The 16,639-nt window shown below is 40.2% G+C and overlaps 2 protein-coding genes across 5 annotated transcripts in view; one reads left to right on the top strand and one right to left on the bottom strand.

Annotated features, from left to right (window-relative positions):
• The window catches only part of HENMT1 (HEN methyltransferase 1), a 59,589-nt gene extending 55,767 nt beyond the window's left edge, over positions 1-3,822 (top strand). For 3 of the 4 annotated variants that reach the window (XM_027590850.2, XM_027591034.2, XM_027590971.2), the window contains exon 9: positions 3,671-3,820. In XM_027590850.2, coding sequence (XP_027446651.2) covers positions 3,671-3,688 — 18 coding nt within the window. In that variant the 3' untranslated portion in view covers positions 3,689-3,820. Of the gene's footprint in view, positions 1-3,670 lie in introns of all 4 variants that reach the window. The other variant, XM_027591117.2, reaches the window with a different exon arrangement.
• FAM102B (family with sequence similarity 102 member B) overlaps positions 1-16,639 on the bottom strand; it is an 88,047-nt gene that overhangs the window by 34,905 nt on the left and 36,503 nt on the right. Inside the window, exon 2 of the mRNA XM_027591211.1 lies at positions 6,198-6,318. Coding sequence (XP_027447012.1) covers positions 6,198-6,318 — 121 coding nt within the window. The remainder of the gene's footprint in view (positions 1-6,197; positions 6,319-16,639) is intronic.

Raw genomic sequence — 16,639 nt, 5'->3', positions numbered from 1 at the left:
ACTCTCATGTCTCCGTCTCTAGTCTGATTTCTCCCCTGAGGGTCAGACTGGTATCTTTGAATGACTACTGGACATTCCTACTTGGTATCTCATAGACACCTCCAATTTAACATGGCCAAAATAGGCCTGCTGATTTCTGCTTATCGGTCCCCAAAATTATTTCACTCTGAGCTTTTCCCATTTCAATAAATGGCACAACTACCTTCCTATATGCTCAGGCAAGGGTCTAAGAATTATCCTCAATTCTTTTCCCCTCATTTACCACATCCAATCCATTAGTGGGAGTCTACCTCCAGATACACATCCCAAATCATACTGTCTCTGTGGTTATAGCTCCATGCCAATACAAGCATTCCTCACCTGAACCATCCCCACCACCTACGTGGTCTATCTGCAATGCATCCTCTACATAGCAGCAAAACTGATCTTAGAAGATCATATCTCTCCTTATTAAAATCCTCAAATGGATTCCAATTGTAATCAGAATAAAATCCAAACTCATTACCATGTCCTATAAGGCCCTACCTGACCTAGTACCTCCATCCTCATCACCAAGAGCTTCCCTTCTCCTTCTTTTCCACCTTCCAGCCAGGCTGGTCTTCTGTCATTTAAACATGACATATTTGTTGTTTAACCTAAATGGGGTTTACAATACTTTTGAATCTGTGGCTTGATGTTTTTCATCAGTTTTAGAAGATTCTCAGCCACAATCTCTTTCCTCTCCTTCCAGAGCTCCATTTACATATATGTTAGAACTTTATACTGTTTCTCATGTCTTACTTCTTTTTAAAATTTTCTACTCTCTTTCTGTGATTTTGTCTGGATATTTTCTTTTGTCTTATTTTCCAGTTTACCAAACCTCTCTTCAGTTTTGGTAAGCCTGCTGTTAAATCCGTCTGTTGAAATTTATTTTTATCTATTTAGCTTTATTTACTTAGTTATTATTTTTTAAAGTAATTTCTACACGCAACATAGGGCTTGAACGCACAGCCCCAAGATCAAGAGTCCCATGCTCTACAAAGTCAGTCAGGTGCCCCTTGTCTACTTAGCCTTAAATTTGTTATTTCATTTCTCAGTTCTAGAATTCAATTTGCTTTTTTCTTTATAGTTTCTAGTTCTCTAATAAAATGCACCCATATTGTTCACTCATTATAGTTACAGTAAATGTTTGTCTCTGATCTTCCCAAAACCTGTATCTTCCATGAGTCTTGTTTTCATTACCTATTTTCCTTTTGATTTTTGGTCATGCAGTCATACCTCTTGGTATGCTTGGTAATTTTTGTGCATAATAACTTGAAGAATTAATTTGAGGTTCAGAATAATATTATTTTCCTTCAGAGAAGATACACATTTGCTTCTGGCAAATTCTGACAGGGGCAGATCACTTTCATCTAAGCAGAGATTAAGTGGATTAGAAGCTGAGTTTCAATCTTTATACAGGCTGATCTATATCCACCATACTCCTAGATTGAAACTCTTAGGGAGTCCCAAGGAAAAGTCTGGGGTATTTACCAAGGCCCTTCATGCTGATGGGTCCTGAACTCCAGCTTTTGTCCCTTTTGTCTTGTAAAACTGCTGGGATCTCAGCTAGCCTCTTCTCAGTCACTGCTTTCAGCTCAGCTTCTTAACCACTGCTTGCAATTTAGCAAATACTTTGAGGGAAAAAGCAATGCCAAATGTCAGGCTCATCTCTTTATGCTTCCCTTGTCTATGATTCTAAGCTTCTTAAGTCCTTACTGCCATGGCAGCTTCTGATACCTTCAAGCAGCTGTTTTTTATAATTTGTCTAACTTTTCAGGTTGTTCTCAGAGGGATAGGTGGTGTTTAATAAGCTGGTCCATTAATTTCCAAAGCATAAATCCCCAGGTTTATTATAATCTTAGGGACTGTTATGGATTGCATTGTGCATTTCTCCTCCCACCCCCCAAGATATGTTGAAGTCCTAACCCCCAGTACCTTGGGATGTGATCTTATTTGGAAATACAGAGGTAATCTAGTTAGAATGAGGTCCTAATCCAACATGACTGGAACCCTCATTAAAAAAAAAGAAAGATTTAAACATAGTCACAAACACACACAGTGGGAAGATGATGTGAAGACACAAAGGGAGAAGACAGCCATGTAACTGGAGTGATGCATCTACAAGCCAAGGAATGCCTGGAGCTACCAAAAGTTAGGAGAAAGGCATGGAACAGTTTCTGGAGCCTTTAGAACGCGGCCCTGCTGACACCTTGATTTTGACTTCTGACCTCCAGAACTATAAGACAATACCTTTGTGTTGTTTTAAGCCACCCAGTTTATGGAACTTCGATATAGCAGCTCTAGGAAACTAACACAGGGCCTTTTTACTTTCAGGTATGGGATGGTTACTTTCATGTGCCAACTTGCTGGGTCATGGGGTGCCCAGATATATGGTTGAACACTATTTCTGGCTATGTCTGTGAAGGTGTTTCTGGATGAGATTAACATTTTAATCAGTCAACTGAGGAAAGCAGATTGCTTTCTTCAGTGTGGGTGGGCATCATCCAATCTGTTGAGGGTTTGAATAGAAGAAACAGGCTGAGGAAGGTTAAATTCTCTCTTTACCTGACTGTTTGAATTGGGACATCAGTTTTCTCCTGCTTTCAGACTAGGACTTACACCATCAGCACTCCTAATTAACTTCGGCTTTGACCTGAACTTACACCGTTGGTTTCCTGGTTCTCAGGCCTTTGGTCTGAAGACTGGAATTACACCACCAGCATTCTAGGGTCCCCAGCTTGCAGAAGGCAGATCAAGGGAGTTCTTGGCCTCCATAATTGTGGCCTCCCAATTCCTCAGAATAAATCTGTATCTATATATAGCTACCTCTCCACTCTATTGATTCTGTTTCTCTGGAGAACTTTGACTGTATTAGTTAATACAAGGTCCTACTGCTTTAGAATGGTCTTTCCCTAGATCTTTACATGGGTGCCTCCTATTCAAATGTTACCTTTCAGAGAAGTCTCCCCTACTTTTCTGAAATGATTTCCTCTTCCTGAGTTATTCTCTATAATCTCATTGAATTTTATATACAACACTTATTACCATCTAAAACAATTCTCTTTGGTTACATACTTACTGTCTTTTCTACCACTCTTCCCCCCAGCTCCAACCAGAAAAGAGAGTCCTTGAGGGCAGGAACTCATTCCAGTTCACCACTGTCCTTTCAGGGCCTAGAATAGTAGCTGGCACTCTGTAGGAACTCACATATTTGTTGACAGGTGATGGACTGCTTCCCTGTGTCCCAGGCAACAGAGTGCATTATCAAACTTTTTGATCTTTGTTAAATTTATAGGTAAAAAATGGTGCCTTATTTGTAGTTTTAACATACATGAGACTGAGTAATTTTTTATAGGTTTGAAAGCTATTTATATTTTCTGTTTTGTGAAATAAACATTCTGTTGCTTGCCTATTTTTCTAAAGGGTTATTGATCTTTTCTTCTTGATGTATTTGAAGGAGCTCTTTCCATACCAAGGAAATTAGTCCTCTGACATGGTTTGCAGATGTTTCCCTTTAATTTATAGCTTTGCCTGAGGTATTTTTTTTGCAATGCAGAAAATGTTTGTATAGATGAATTTACTAATTTTTCTTTATGGGTTCTTACTTTTATTCTCATGTGGCCTTTTCTCTTTTCTCAATGGCTGAAAGATAACAAGACTGGAGTAATTCCCTTGTATCTAAAGATGGGCATCATATGGTGAAGATGGCAGAGCTGCTCTACCAGGCCTGGACCCCTTGGCTGTTACCCGCGAGAGACATAAACTTCTGTCCTGTTTAAGTCATTGTATATTTGGGTATCTGCTTCAGCAGCTTATTGTATATGTTCTAACTAATACACCAAACCATCACAACTTGAGGAACTGGTTTATTTCACATGAACAAGTCCTACCTTAAATTACAAAATAATTAGTTTTTTTTGTAAGAGACTCAGTGTATTTATTTTTTTAAAGATTTTATTTATTTGACAGAGAGAGACACAGAGAGAGAGGGAACACAGGCAGGGGGAGTGGGAGAGGGGGAAGCAGGCTTCCCGCGGAGCAGGGAGTCCGATGTGGGGCTTGATCCCAGGACCCCGGGATCATGACCTGAGCCGAAGGCAGATGCTTAACGACTGAGCCGCCCAGATGCCCCAACTCAGTGTATTTAATTAGCAGTTATGCTTTACTCTAAACTGGTTTTCTTTTTATTATAATTTTCTTTTATTATAATTCAAAGACTGGTCATCTTTCGAAAATTATGACTAGAACTCCATATAGTAAAGGTTTCAATATAAAAGCCACAGCAGCAATTAAAGTAGAAAGAGAAGGTAGGATGCTTTATTATATCAGTTAATCCTCAAAACTTCTAGAGAAAGCAATTATACTCTTAGCTTGGATGAAGAAACTGAGTTTTAGAAAGTCAGGAGAACTGCCTAAGGTCTTACAGTTAATAAGCAGCATGTCTGGAACTCAAACACAGGTCACTATGATGACATACATACATTCACTGCACTATCCTTCCTTTAGGGAAGATTTAATGAAATTATTTTTTTAAAGATTTTTAAAATTTATTTATTTGTCAGAGAGAGACACAGCGAGAGAGACAGAGAGCACGCACAAGCAGGGGGAGTGGCAGAGGCAGAGGGAGAAGCAGGCTCCTCAATGAGCAAGGAGCCTGATGCTGGATTCAATCCCAGGACCCTGGGATCATGACCTGAGCTGAAGGTAGACACTTAACCGACTGAGTCACCCAGGCGTCCCCTTGATGCAATTATTGCTGCTCCAAGTTAGACTGTTTTAGAGGTCTATTTTCATTAAAGGCTTAAAACCTATAAAATGTATATATGTATTTATATCTTAGCTGAGTAGATTAATCAATATAACAAAATATAGCCACACACAACACAGTGCTATCCATTCACTCAAAAAGCAGAGAAAGAAAGTTAAAAATACAACTTCTTATTTGATAAAGAAGGACATAAGACTGGAATGGAAAAGAACAAGGCAAGGGACTCCTGCTTTTCATTTCTAAGTCCTTCCCTTAATTTTTGAACATGTATACATATTATATTGATAATTTAAAAAAATGTATATAAGATAGAGGGGCGCCTGGGTGGCTCAGTCGGTTAAGCGTCTGCCTTTGGCTCAGGTCATGATCTCAGGGTCCTGGGATGGAGCCCCATGTCGGGCTCCCTGCTCAGCAGGGAATATGCTTCTCCCTCTCCTTCTGCCTGCCGCTTCCCCTGCTTGTGCTCTCTCTCTCTGTCAAATAAATAAATAAAATCTTTAAAAAAATGTATATAAGATGTAACATACAGATTACATTTAAAGCCAATAGTTTCATTCACCTATAGTGGTGACAAATGGATTTCTTCTTTTTCACCCACAAAAAAGTAGGATCACATATTTCTATATATATTAAGTTGATCACCTGAGATTACCATCTTTGTAGATTACTGGGAACAAGCCTCAACCTAACGTGGAAAGGAAATGATATAAAAAACAAAACAGGGCCTTGGAATTAGAAAGATTTGTGTGAGTCCCCACTTTGCCATTTCCTAGCTATGTGAATTTGGGCAAGTGATAACTTCTCTGAACCTCAGTTTTCCTGAAATTGTAAAAAATAACACCATTTTCATGGTTGTTGTTAGACATAATATATGTAAGGTCCCTAAAATAATGCCTAACAATAAGAAATTTAATGAATGGCAGGATAAAGATAGAGCCCCCCCAAATAATACAAATAGGGTCAATACTTAAAGGTAGTGATAGTGAGATAAGGTTTTTGAATAATACTTTATGACTTCAGATTTTCTTTTTCTTTTTTTTATAAATCTTTTTTTTTTTAAAGATTTTATTTATTTATTCATGAGAGAGAAAGAGAGAGAAGCAGAGGGAGAAGTAGGCTCCCAAGGAGCAGGGAGCCCGATGCGGGACGCAATCCCAGGACCCTGGGATCATGACCTGAGCCGAAGGCAGACGCTTAACCATCTGAGCCACCCAGGTGCCCAAGACTTCAGATTTTCTTAAGTCCTATTTGTCACAGTAATTCAAATTATTGCTGCAAGTGTGAAGTGGCATTACATATAACAGTGGCATTACATGTAACGATGAAGTAGAGCTAAATAAAGTGAGTCAGTGACTATGGAACTAATTATGGTTTCTGAAAGGGGAGACGTAATCAGCTATTTTTATACCTTCCTCACAGATACTCTGTAGATACAAGGATCCAGGATGCCTGTGGCGGCACTTGCACTCATTTTGCACATAAATGAGAACTTCTTCCTCCAGTGAACACAGTTTGCTTGCACCACTTCCCTGAATGGGGAAAAAAAATAAGAGAATTACTACTAATGATAGGTTAAAAAAGCATACACACTCTTTCACTCAGGTCTCTAATGCAGAAGTGATAGATTAAAAGCCAGTATTTGGAAACATGAAGAAAACAAACTTCTAACAATGTGATCTGAAAATCTCTAGAAGCTTTTAATTATCCACAGAAACTTAAATTAAAAAAAAGTGAAATTACATATCAATTTAATCAATATAAATCGAAGCTTCACTACTCATTCATTCAGCACATGATACATGTTTATTTTTGGTGTGCGGGTTATATGCTAGGGTCTGAGATACGAAGACACGGACGACCGCGTTCCTAACCTTGTAGGGCCTGTGGTTTAGTTAGTACCAGGGACAGAACTGGGAACAAATATTTGTTCTGAAATGAACTACTGCTATAGCTCTACTCCTGTTCCCGCCATAACAGCAACAACAGCTGCCATTTGCTGTCAGCTTACCACATGCTATTTAATCTCACAGCAACCCCAGGAGGTTTATAGATAAGAAAGATGAAGCGCAAGGAGAAAAGTTAACTCAAGGTCATTTAGGCAGGAAGTTGCAGCACTAGCTTTCAAACCAGGCCCGTTTAACTCAAAAGCCTACTTGTCCATAAAGGAAAATCTGTATTTTCCCCACCACCTCTGCTCTTTCGAGTTTCCAGGCCTTTGTACCTGCTGTTCCCTCTACTGTTTTGTATAAGTGTAGGGGGCTTGGCCTTAAAACGGAAGGATAATTATTCCTCTAACATGGGAAGAAAAGAAAGACAATGGGTGAAAATAAAGAGAAAACTGGAGAAACCAAAAGGGAAAGGCAAGAGAGCCCAGGCTGAATAGTTTTTGATTTTCTTAGGTAAATAAAAGGTGAGGTTCTTTCTTTTTCTTTTTTTTTTTAAATATTTTATTTATTTGCCAGAGAGAGAGAGAGAGAGAGTGAAAGACTGTGAGAGTACAAGCAGGGGGAGCGGCAGGCAGAGGGAGAATCAGGCTTCCTGCCGAGCAGGGAGCCCAATGTGGGGCTCGATCCCAGGACCCTGGGATCATGACCTGAGCCGAAGGCAGATGCTTAACTGACTGAGCCACCCAGGTATCCCAAGGTGAGGTTATTTCTATCAAATGACAGGAGCTGATGAATGAGTTGAAAATTTAGATGAAGGCTGAGGACAGTTAGGAATAACTGATGGGGTGAATGTGATAGGCATCTGGTAGCTGCCTCAGTGAATAAAGTGCATTTGTACTGCGACCCATCAGTTTGGTTTTATGGATTTGTCTATCAACACACAGAAATCCAAGAACAGGAATTACAAAGCCAAAAATCATTTAAAAACCATAATCAAGTACGTCTTTGTATGTGGTATGCACATGTATGCTCACTTATACACATATAAATAGACACACAAAGGGGAGTGGAGGGCGTGTATTTTATCATAGGTTTCAAAGTGATAACTTTAGCCATTCTCTTTTTTTCATTAGGAACCTTTAGTGACTGGGGCACCTGGGTGGCTCAGTTGGTTAAGCGACTGCCCTTGGCTCAGTTCATGATCCTAAGTCCCAGGATCCAGTCCCATATGGGGCTCCCTGGTGAGCGAGGAGTCTGCTTCTCCCTCTGACCCTCCCCCACTCATGCTTTTTCTCTCAAATAAAAAAAAATCTAAAAAAAAAAGGAAACTTTAGTGATTTAATGAATTATGATGTGAAGAGAATGTATGTATTCTTTTTTAATTTATTTTTTTTTAAGATTTTATTTATTTATTTGAGAGAGAGGAGAGACAGTGAGAGAGTACAAGCAGGGAGGAGAAGGAGAAGCAGGCTCCCCGCTGAGCAAGGAGCCTGATGCGGGACTCGATCCCAGGACCCTGGGATCACAACCCAAGCCATAGGCAGACACTGAACCGACTGAGCCAGCCAGGCACCCCTGTATTCTTTTTTTAATTTTTAAAAAAGATTTATTGGGGCTCCTGGGTAGCTCAGTCGGTTAAGCATCTGCCTTCGGCTCAGGTCATGATCCCAGGGTCCTGGGATCGAGCCCGGCATCAGGCTTCCTGCTCAGCGGGGAGCCTGCTTCTCCCTCTCCTACTCCCTCTGCTTGTGTTCCCTCTCTTGCTGTGTTTCTCTCTGTCAAATAAATATATAAAATCTTAAAAATAAAGATTTATTTCAGAGAGAGAGCATGTTGCAGGGGAGGAGGGGTAGAGGGAGAAAATCTCAAGCAGACTCCCAGCTGAGTTCTGGAGCCCCTCCTGGGCTAAAACCCATGAGATCACGACCTGAGCCAAAATCAAGAGATGGAAGCTCAATGAACTGAGCCACCCAGGCACCCCTAGAATGTATGTGTTCTTAGAGGAGTTTCCTTGAAATCCAGCAGGAGTGTAATTTATTTGTATGGTCACAACACAGGCAGAATGAGTTCTTTGGCAAAGAATGGATCTGGAGGTATTTGTTAGGCAACATGAGGCATCCCCAGCAAGATAGGCAGGAGCTAACATGCATACTTACAAATAAATGAATTTTTGAAAAAAATAGTGAATAATAATGAGAATAACAAAGAGGAAAAAATAAAATTAGAATTTTTTAAATTGTTGTTTCCCTCTCAACATCTAGGGGCCTCAAGACTTGATGGAGGCATCAGTCATGGCCTCTGGATCTCCTAAAAAAAGGTGTGCAAATATACTGAAGGGCTACCCTTCAGGAGCATCCTGTGCTTCCAAGCACTTCATTGTTTCTGTCACTGAGATCACTGACCTATGATCAGGAATCAGATATTTAAAACAAAATCCAAAACCAAAAAACCCCCTATATTTTACTTAAAAAAATTACATAAAAACTTCTAGTTAAAGATAGCAGATTGAGAGCGTGTATTAACTTACCTCTGCTCTCCCAAACATTCTATTTAATTTTTAAGGCATCATCTGGCAAGGACAAAGAGAACCAGAGAGGAGACAAAAATAAATGGCCAGGGATTAACAAGTGATAATGATTTAGCAAATCAAAGAAAGCTGAACATTAAGCTGGTAATGGTGAAAGCCAAGAGCAGGTATCTTAAATTAGCATTAAGTGGAACGAAGGAGGGACAAATGGCAGAAGAACTGATTGAAAACTCTTTTAGAAGGAGGCCCTCAGATCTTTCTGACTCCTGCAGAAGATTTATTCTCCTGATGAGGTACAACAGAGGGATCTCTGTATTACCTGACCTGAGGGCAGGTATTGAAAATGGAATGACCATACTGGGTGGGGGGGCAGGGTGGACACTGGATGAAAGATTGACTTACTGAATGCTAAGACTTCCAACCTTCTTCCCCTCATCTGGCTTCTCGGGATATATTCTTTAAGAAGTTGTAAGAAGAACATTCTCTGGGGAATCCAACCAAGACCCCCCCAAAAAGCTCTAATGAGACGAATGTTGGGGGTTACAAAATGACTCTGCCAGCTCAATCTACAGTAAAACCCTGAATCAATGAACACTCTCTACATGCACAAAGCCTCTAAGCAACTTTAACTGCCTCACAGTTAAATATGAGTAACACTTGAAGAAGGTCTCTTAATATGAACAAACTGAGAACAAAATGAATAGCAAAAAGGCAAATTTAAAAAAACAGAGTCTATGCTGGAAGAAGAAAAAAAGAGTCTGAGAGAGACAGAAATTGCATCTACCACAAAGAAATAGGATGCTATAAAACAGAACATATAAGGAACTAAAAAGTACTCACAGAAATAAAAAACATGGGCTTGATATTCTTTTTTTTTTTTAAAGATTTTATCCATTTACTTGAGAGAGAGAGAGAGAGAGAGCAAGAGCGAGCACAAGCAGGGGGAGCTGCAAAGGGAGAGGGAGAAAGAGGCTCCCCACTGAGCAGGGAGCCTGATGCGGGGCTCAATCCCAGGACCCTGGGATCACGACCCAAGGTGAAGCCACCCAGGTGCCCCAAGAGTTGACTTTTTGAAACAACAACAACAACAACAACAACAAAAATCAAGGAACTCATAGCTAGTCTAAGAAAAAAAGAGTGAAGACAATCAGAAATGAAAAAAGAGACACCGGGTGCCTGGGTGGCTCAGTTGGTTAAGTGACTGTCTTTGGCTCAGGTCATGATCCTGGAGTCCCGGGATTGGGTCCCTCATCTGGCTCCCTGCTCAGCAGGGAGTCTGCTTCTCCCTTTGACCCTCCCCGCCTCACGCTTTCTCTATCTCATTCTCTCTCTCAAATAAATAAATAAATAAAATCTTTAAAAAAAAAAGGAAAAAGGGACATTAAAACAGATGCTTCAGAAATAAAAAGAATCATAAGGGACTATTATTAAGTTATATGCTAACAAACTAGATAATCTAGAAGAAATCAATTAAATTCCTAGAAACATACAATTTGCTAAAACTGAATCAAAAAGAAACAGAAAACTTGAACAGATCAATAACAAATAAGGAGACTGAATCAATAATCAAAAACTTTTGAACAACCACCCCCACAAAGAGCCCGGGACCTTTTTGTTCTTGGGTGAATTCTATCAAACACTCAAAGGAAAATTTTTACCAATCCTTCTTAAACTCTTCCAAAAGATAGGGGAGTCTGCTTCTCCCTCTGTCTGCCACTCCCCCTGCTTGTTCTCTCTCTCACTCTCATTCTCTCTGTCAAATAAAAAAATAAAATTAAAAAAAAAAGAAAACCACATGATCATCTGAATAGATGAAATGTGGCATGCTTTTTCTGCAGCATCCACTCATAATAAAGACTTTCAACAAAATTGGTATAGCAGCAGCTTACCTCAATACAGTAAAGACCATATATGAAAAGCCCCCAGCTAACATCATAATCTATTTAAGGCATCATCTAGCAAGGACAAAGAGAACCAGAGGAAAACCTGAAAGCTCTTCCTCTAAGATCTAGTGCAATACAAGGATGCCCTCTCTAACCACTTCTATTCAATATAGTACTGGAAATCCTAGCCAGAGCAATAAGTCAAGAAAAGAAATAAAAGCATCCAAATCAGAAAGAAAGAAGTAACATTAGCTCTATTTGCAGACAAATTGATCATATATATATATAAAGCCCTAAAGATGCCTCCCCCCAAAAAAAAACCTGTCAGAATAAACACATTCAGTAAAGTTACAGGATACAAAATCAAAATAAAAAAAAATCTTTTTCTGGAAGGGGGGGTGGAGCAAGATGGTGGAGGAGTAGGAGACCTAGATTTCGTCTGGTTTCAGGAATTCAGCTGGATAGGGATCAAACCATTCTGAACACCTACGAACTCAACAGGAGATCGAAGAAAAGAATAGCAACAACTCTCTGAACAGAAAAGCGACCCCTTTCTGGAAGGTAGGACATGCGGAGAAGTGAATCCGAGGCGATATTCGGGAGGATAGATGGTGGGGGAGGGGGCCTCCGTAGGCTGCTTCTGGCAAGTGATAGAACAGCAGAGCACAAAATCAGAACTTTTAGAAGTTGGCTCCGCTGAGGGACGTCGCTCCAGCGGCTAAGTGGGGGGGTGGAACCCTCGCGGGACAGTGTGTTCTCAGGACCCTCGGGGTCACAGAAAGACCAGGGGTGCCTGAGTGCGGCACAGCTCCCAGGTATTGGAGCAGGGAAGCCGGCCGCAGAGATGGAGCCGAGGCGCAGGCTCTCAGCTTGGGGTTGCCATAAACCGTGATCCGCGGCCCAGTTGGGCCACCTCTCCTCCAGCAGGGACCCCACAAGTGGCAGATCTGGGGAGACTCCCCTTCCTCCCCCAGGAGGAGTGGCGCAGGAGTGCACCGCAGGGACCTGCTGGGTTTGGAGACTCCACATCTAGTTGGGTGGCAGAATAGAAACGCTTGGTCACAAGCTGGGTGTGCACGGAGTGCGGCCAGAGACCAGGGAGACAGGAGTGATTGACTGCTTTTCTCTGGGGGCACACTGAGGAGAGGGGCCCTGAGTTCTCAGCTCCTCCCCAGTGGGGAATGGGAGGCCGCCATTTTTACTCTCATCCTCCAAAGCTGTACAGAAAGCTTGCAGGGAACAAAAGCTCCCGAGAGCAAACCCCAGCAGATTACTTAGCCCTGACCACAAGGGCGGGGCAATTCCGCCTCCGGCAAAGACATTTGTGAATCACGGCAACAGGCCCCTCACCCAGAAGATCAGCAGGAACAGCCAGCCAAGACCAAGTTTACTGATCAATGAGAACGGCAGAACTCCAGCGCTAGGGGAATACTGCACATAGAATTCATGGCTTTTTTACCATGATTCTTTAGTCTTTCAAAGTTAATTTTTTTTAACTTTTTTTTTGAATTTTTTTCCCTTTTTCAACCAAAATCTTATCAATCCCTTTTTTAAAAAAACATTTTTATTTTTCATTTTTAGAGTCATATTCTATCCCTTCATAGTAGTTACCCTTATTTTTGGCATATATGTATAAGTTGTTCTCTCTTTAAAATTTTGAGATACAGTTTCTTCTAACAGATCAAAATATACCCAAATCTCTAGTGTATGGCTTTGTTCTAGTCTCCTGCCTGATCACATTCTCTCCCCTTTTTTTTTCTTTCTTTTTTTTTAAATCCTCTTCTTTCTTTTTTTCAAACAACTTATCTTATCAATTCCTTTTGTATAATTTTTTATAATTTTCATCTTTACAGTCATATTCCATTCCTTCATCGTATCAACCCTTATTTTATACATATATAAGTCTTTCTTTCTTTAAAATTTTGGGAGGCACTTTCTTCTAACAGACCAAAATACACCCAAAATCTAGTGTGTGGCACTGATCTATGCACCAGCCTGATTATATTTGATCATATTCTGTTTTTTTTTTGTTTTGTTTTGTTCTGTTTTTGTTTTTATCTTTTTCTTTTTTTTCCTCTTTTTTCTTTCTTTCCCTTTCTTTTCCCCTGTTTTCAGGTCTTTTCTGATTTGTTTAGCGTATATTTTCTGGGGATGTTGTTACCATGTTAGCATTTTGTTCTCTCATTCATCTAGTCTCCTCTGGACAAAATGACAAGACGGAAAAAATCACCTCAACAAAAAGAACAAGAGGCAGTACCGTCTGCCAGGGACCTACTCAATACGGACATTAGTACAATGTCGGACCTAGAGTTCAGAATCATTTTAAAGATACTAGCTGGGCTTGAAAAAAGCATGGAAGTTATTAGAGAAACCCTTTCTGGAGAAATAAAAGAACTAAAATCTAACCAAGTGGAAATCAAAAGGCTATTAATGAAGTGCAATAAAAAATGGGGGCACTGACTGCTAGGATAAATGAGGCAGAAGAGAGAATCAGCGATATAGAAGACCAAATGATGGAAAATAAAGAAGCTGAGAAAAAGAGAGATAAACTACTGCATCATGAGGGCAGAATTCGAGAGATAAGCAATACCATAAGACAAAACAACATCACAATAATTGGGATCCCAGAAGAAGAGACCCCGAATAGCCAGAGGAATGTTGAAAAAGAAAAGCAAAGCTGGCGGCATCACAATTCCGGACTTCCAGCTCTATTACAAAGCTGTCATCATCAAGACAGTATGGTACTGGCACAAAAACAGACACATCGATCAATGGAACAGAATAGAGAGCCCAGAAATGGACGCTCAACTCTATGGTCAACTAATCTTTGACAAAGCAGGAAAGAATGTCCAATGGAAAAAAGTCTCTTCAACAAATGGTGTTGGGAAAATTGGACAGCCACATGCAGAAGAATGAGACTGGACCATTTCCTTACACCACACACAAAAATAGACTCCAAATGGTTGAAAGACCTAAACGTGAGACAGGAGTCCATCAAAATCCTAAAGGAGAACACAGGCAGCAACCTCTTCGACCTCAGCTGCAGCAACTTCTTCCTAGAAACACTGCCAAAGGCAAGGGAAGCAAGGGCAAAAATGAACTATTGGGATTTCATCAAGATAAAAAGTTTTTGCATAGCAAAAGAAACAGTTCACAAAACCAAAAGACAACTGACAGAATGGGAGAAGATATTTGTAAATGACATATCAGATAAAGGGTTAGTATCCAAAATCTATAAAGAACTTATCAAACTCAACACCCAAAGAACAAATAATCCAATCAAGAAATGGGCAGAGGACATGAACAGACATTTTTCCAAAGAAGACATCCAAATGGCCAACAGACACATGAAAAAGTGCTCAACATCGCTCAGCATCAGGGAAATCCAAATCAAAACCTCAATGAGATACCACCTCACACCCGTCAGAATGGCTAAAATTAACAAGTCAGGAAACGACAGATGTTGGTGGGGATGCAGAGAAAGGGGAACCCTCCTACACTGTTGGTGGGAATGCAAGCTGGTGCAACCACTCTGGAAAACAGTATGGAGGTTCCTCAAAAAGTTGAAAATAGAGCTACCATACGATTTAGTAATTGCACTACTGGGTATTTACCCCAAAGATACAAATGTAGGGATCCGAAGGGGTATGTGCACCCCGATGTTTATAGCAGCAATGTCCACAATAGCCAAACTCTGGAAAGAGCCAAGATGTCCATCGACAGACGAATGGATAAAGAAGAAGTGGTATATATACACAATGGAATATTATGCAGCCATCAAAAGGAACGAGATCTTGGGCGCCTGGGTGGCTCAGTCGTTAAGCGTCTGCCTTCGGCTCAGGTCATGATACCAGGGTCCTGGGATCGAGTCCCACACTGGGCTCCCTGCTCAGCGGGAAGCCTGCTTCTCTCTCTCCCACTCCCCCTGCTTGTGTTCCTGCTCTCACTGTCTCTGTCAAATAAATAAATAAAATCTTAAAAAAAAAAAAAAGGAATGAGATCTTGCCATTTGCAACGACGTGGATGGAACTGGAGGGTATTATGCTGAGTGAAATAAATCAATCAGAGAAAGACGTATCATATGACCTCACTTATATGAGGAATTCTTAATCTCAGGAAACAAACTGAGAGTTGCTGGAGTGGGGGTGGGGTGGGATGGATGGGGTGGCTGGGTGATAGACATTGGGGAGGGTATGTGCTATGGTGAGTGCTGTGGATTGTGCAAAACTGTTGAATCAGAGATCTGTACCTCTGAAACAAATAATGCAATATATGTTAAGAAAAGAAGAGGAAGAAGAAGAAGGAAGAAGAAGAAGGAAGAAGAAGAAGGAAGAAGAAAAGAAGAAGAAAGAAGAAAGAAGAAGAAGAAAGAAGAAAGAAGAAAGAAGGAAGAAGGAAGAAGAAGAAGAAGAAGAAGATAGCAGGAGGGGAAGAAGATAGCAGGAGGGGAAGAATGAAGGGGGGGAAATCGGAGGGGGAGATGAACCATGAGAGACGATGGACTCTGAAAAACAAACAGGGTTCTAGAGGGGAGGGCGGGGATTGGTTAGCCTGGTGACGGGTATTAAAGAGGGCACGTTCTGCATGGAGCACTGGGTGTTATACACAAACAATGAATCATGGAACACTACATCAACAACTAATGATGTAATGTATGGTGATTAAGCTAACAATAAAAAAACTTAAAGAAGAAAAAAAAAATCTGTGGTGTTTCTATACATGAACAATGAACTACCTGAAAAAGAAATTAAGGAAACAATCCCATTCACAATAGCAACAAAAAGAATAAAATACCTAGAAATAAATTTAATCAAAGAGGTGAAAGACTTGTACACTGAAAATTATAAAACATTGATGAAGGAAAGTAATGAAGATACAAATAAATGGGAAGGCATCCTATGGATTGGAGGAATTAATATTGTTAAAAGGTCCATACTACCCAAAGTGATCTACAGATTTAATGCAATCCCTATCAAAATCCCAGTGCAATTCTTTACAGAACTAGAAAAAAACAATCCCAAAATTCCTGTATAACCACAAAGACCCCAAAGCAATCTTGAGGAAGAAGAACAAGGCTGGAGGTATCACATTTTCTGATTTCAAAATGTATTACAAAGTCACAGCAATAAAAACAGTATGGTATTGGGAAAAAAAAACCCTCAGAAATACAGACCAGTGGAACAGAACAGAGAGCTCAGGAATAATTCCACCCACTTACACTCAGCTGATCTTTGATAAAAGTGTCAAGAAAACATAATGGAAAAAGGACAGTCGTGCTAGGAAAACTGGTTATTCATAATGGAAAAATGAAATTGGACTCATATTATATACAGAAATCAACACAAAATGGATTTAAAAACTTAAACATAAGACCTAAAACTGCAAAACTACTAGAAAAAAGAGAGAAAAAGCTTCTTGACATTGTTCTGGGGAATGATTTTTTTGGGTATAATGCCAAAAGCACAGGCAACAAAAGCAAAAATAGGTAAGTGACTGCATCAAACTAAAAAGCTTCTGCAGAGCAAAGGAAATGATCAACAGAATGAAAAGGCAA

Source organism: Zalophus californianus, chromosome 4, assembly GCF_009762305.2.
Source record: "Zalophus californianus isolate mZalCal1 chromosome 4, mZalCal1.pri.v2, whole genome shotgun sequence".
Taxonomy (NCBI): Eukaryota; Metazoa; Chordata; class Mammalia; order Carnivora; family Otariidae; genus Zalophus; species Zalophus californianus.
The sequence above is the reverse complement of the archived record's forward strand: the minus strand, read 5'-3'. Positions and strand labels throughout refer to the sequence as shown.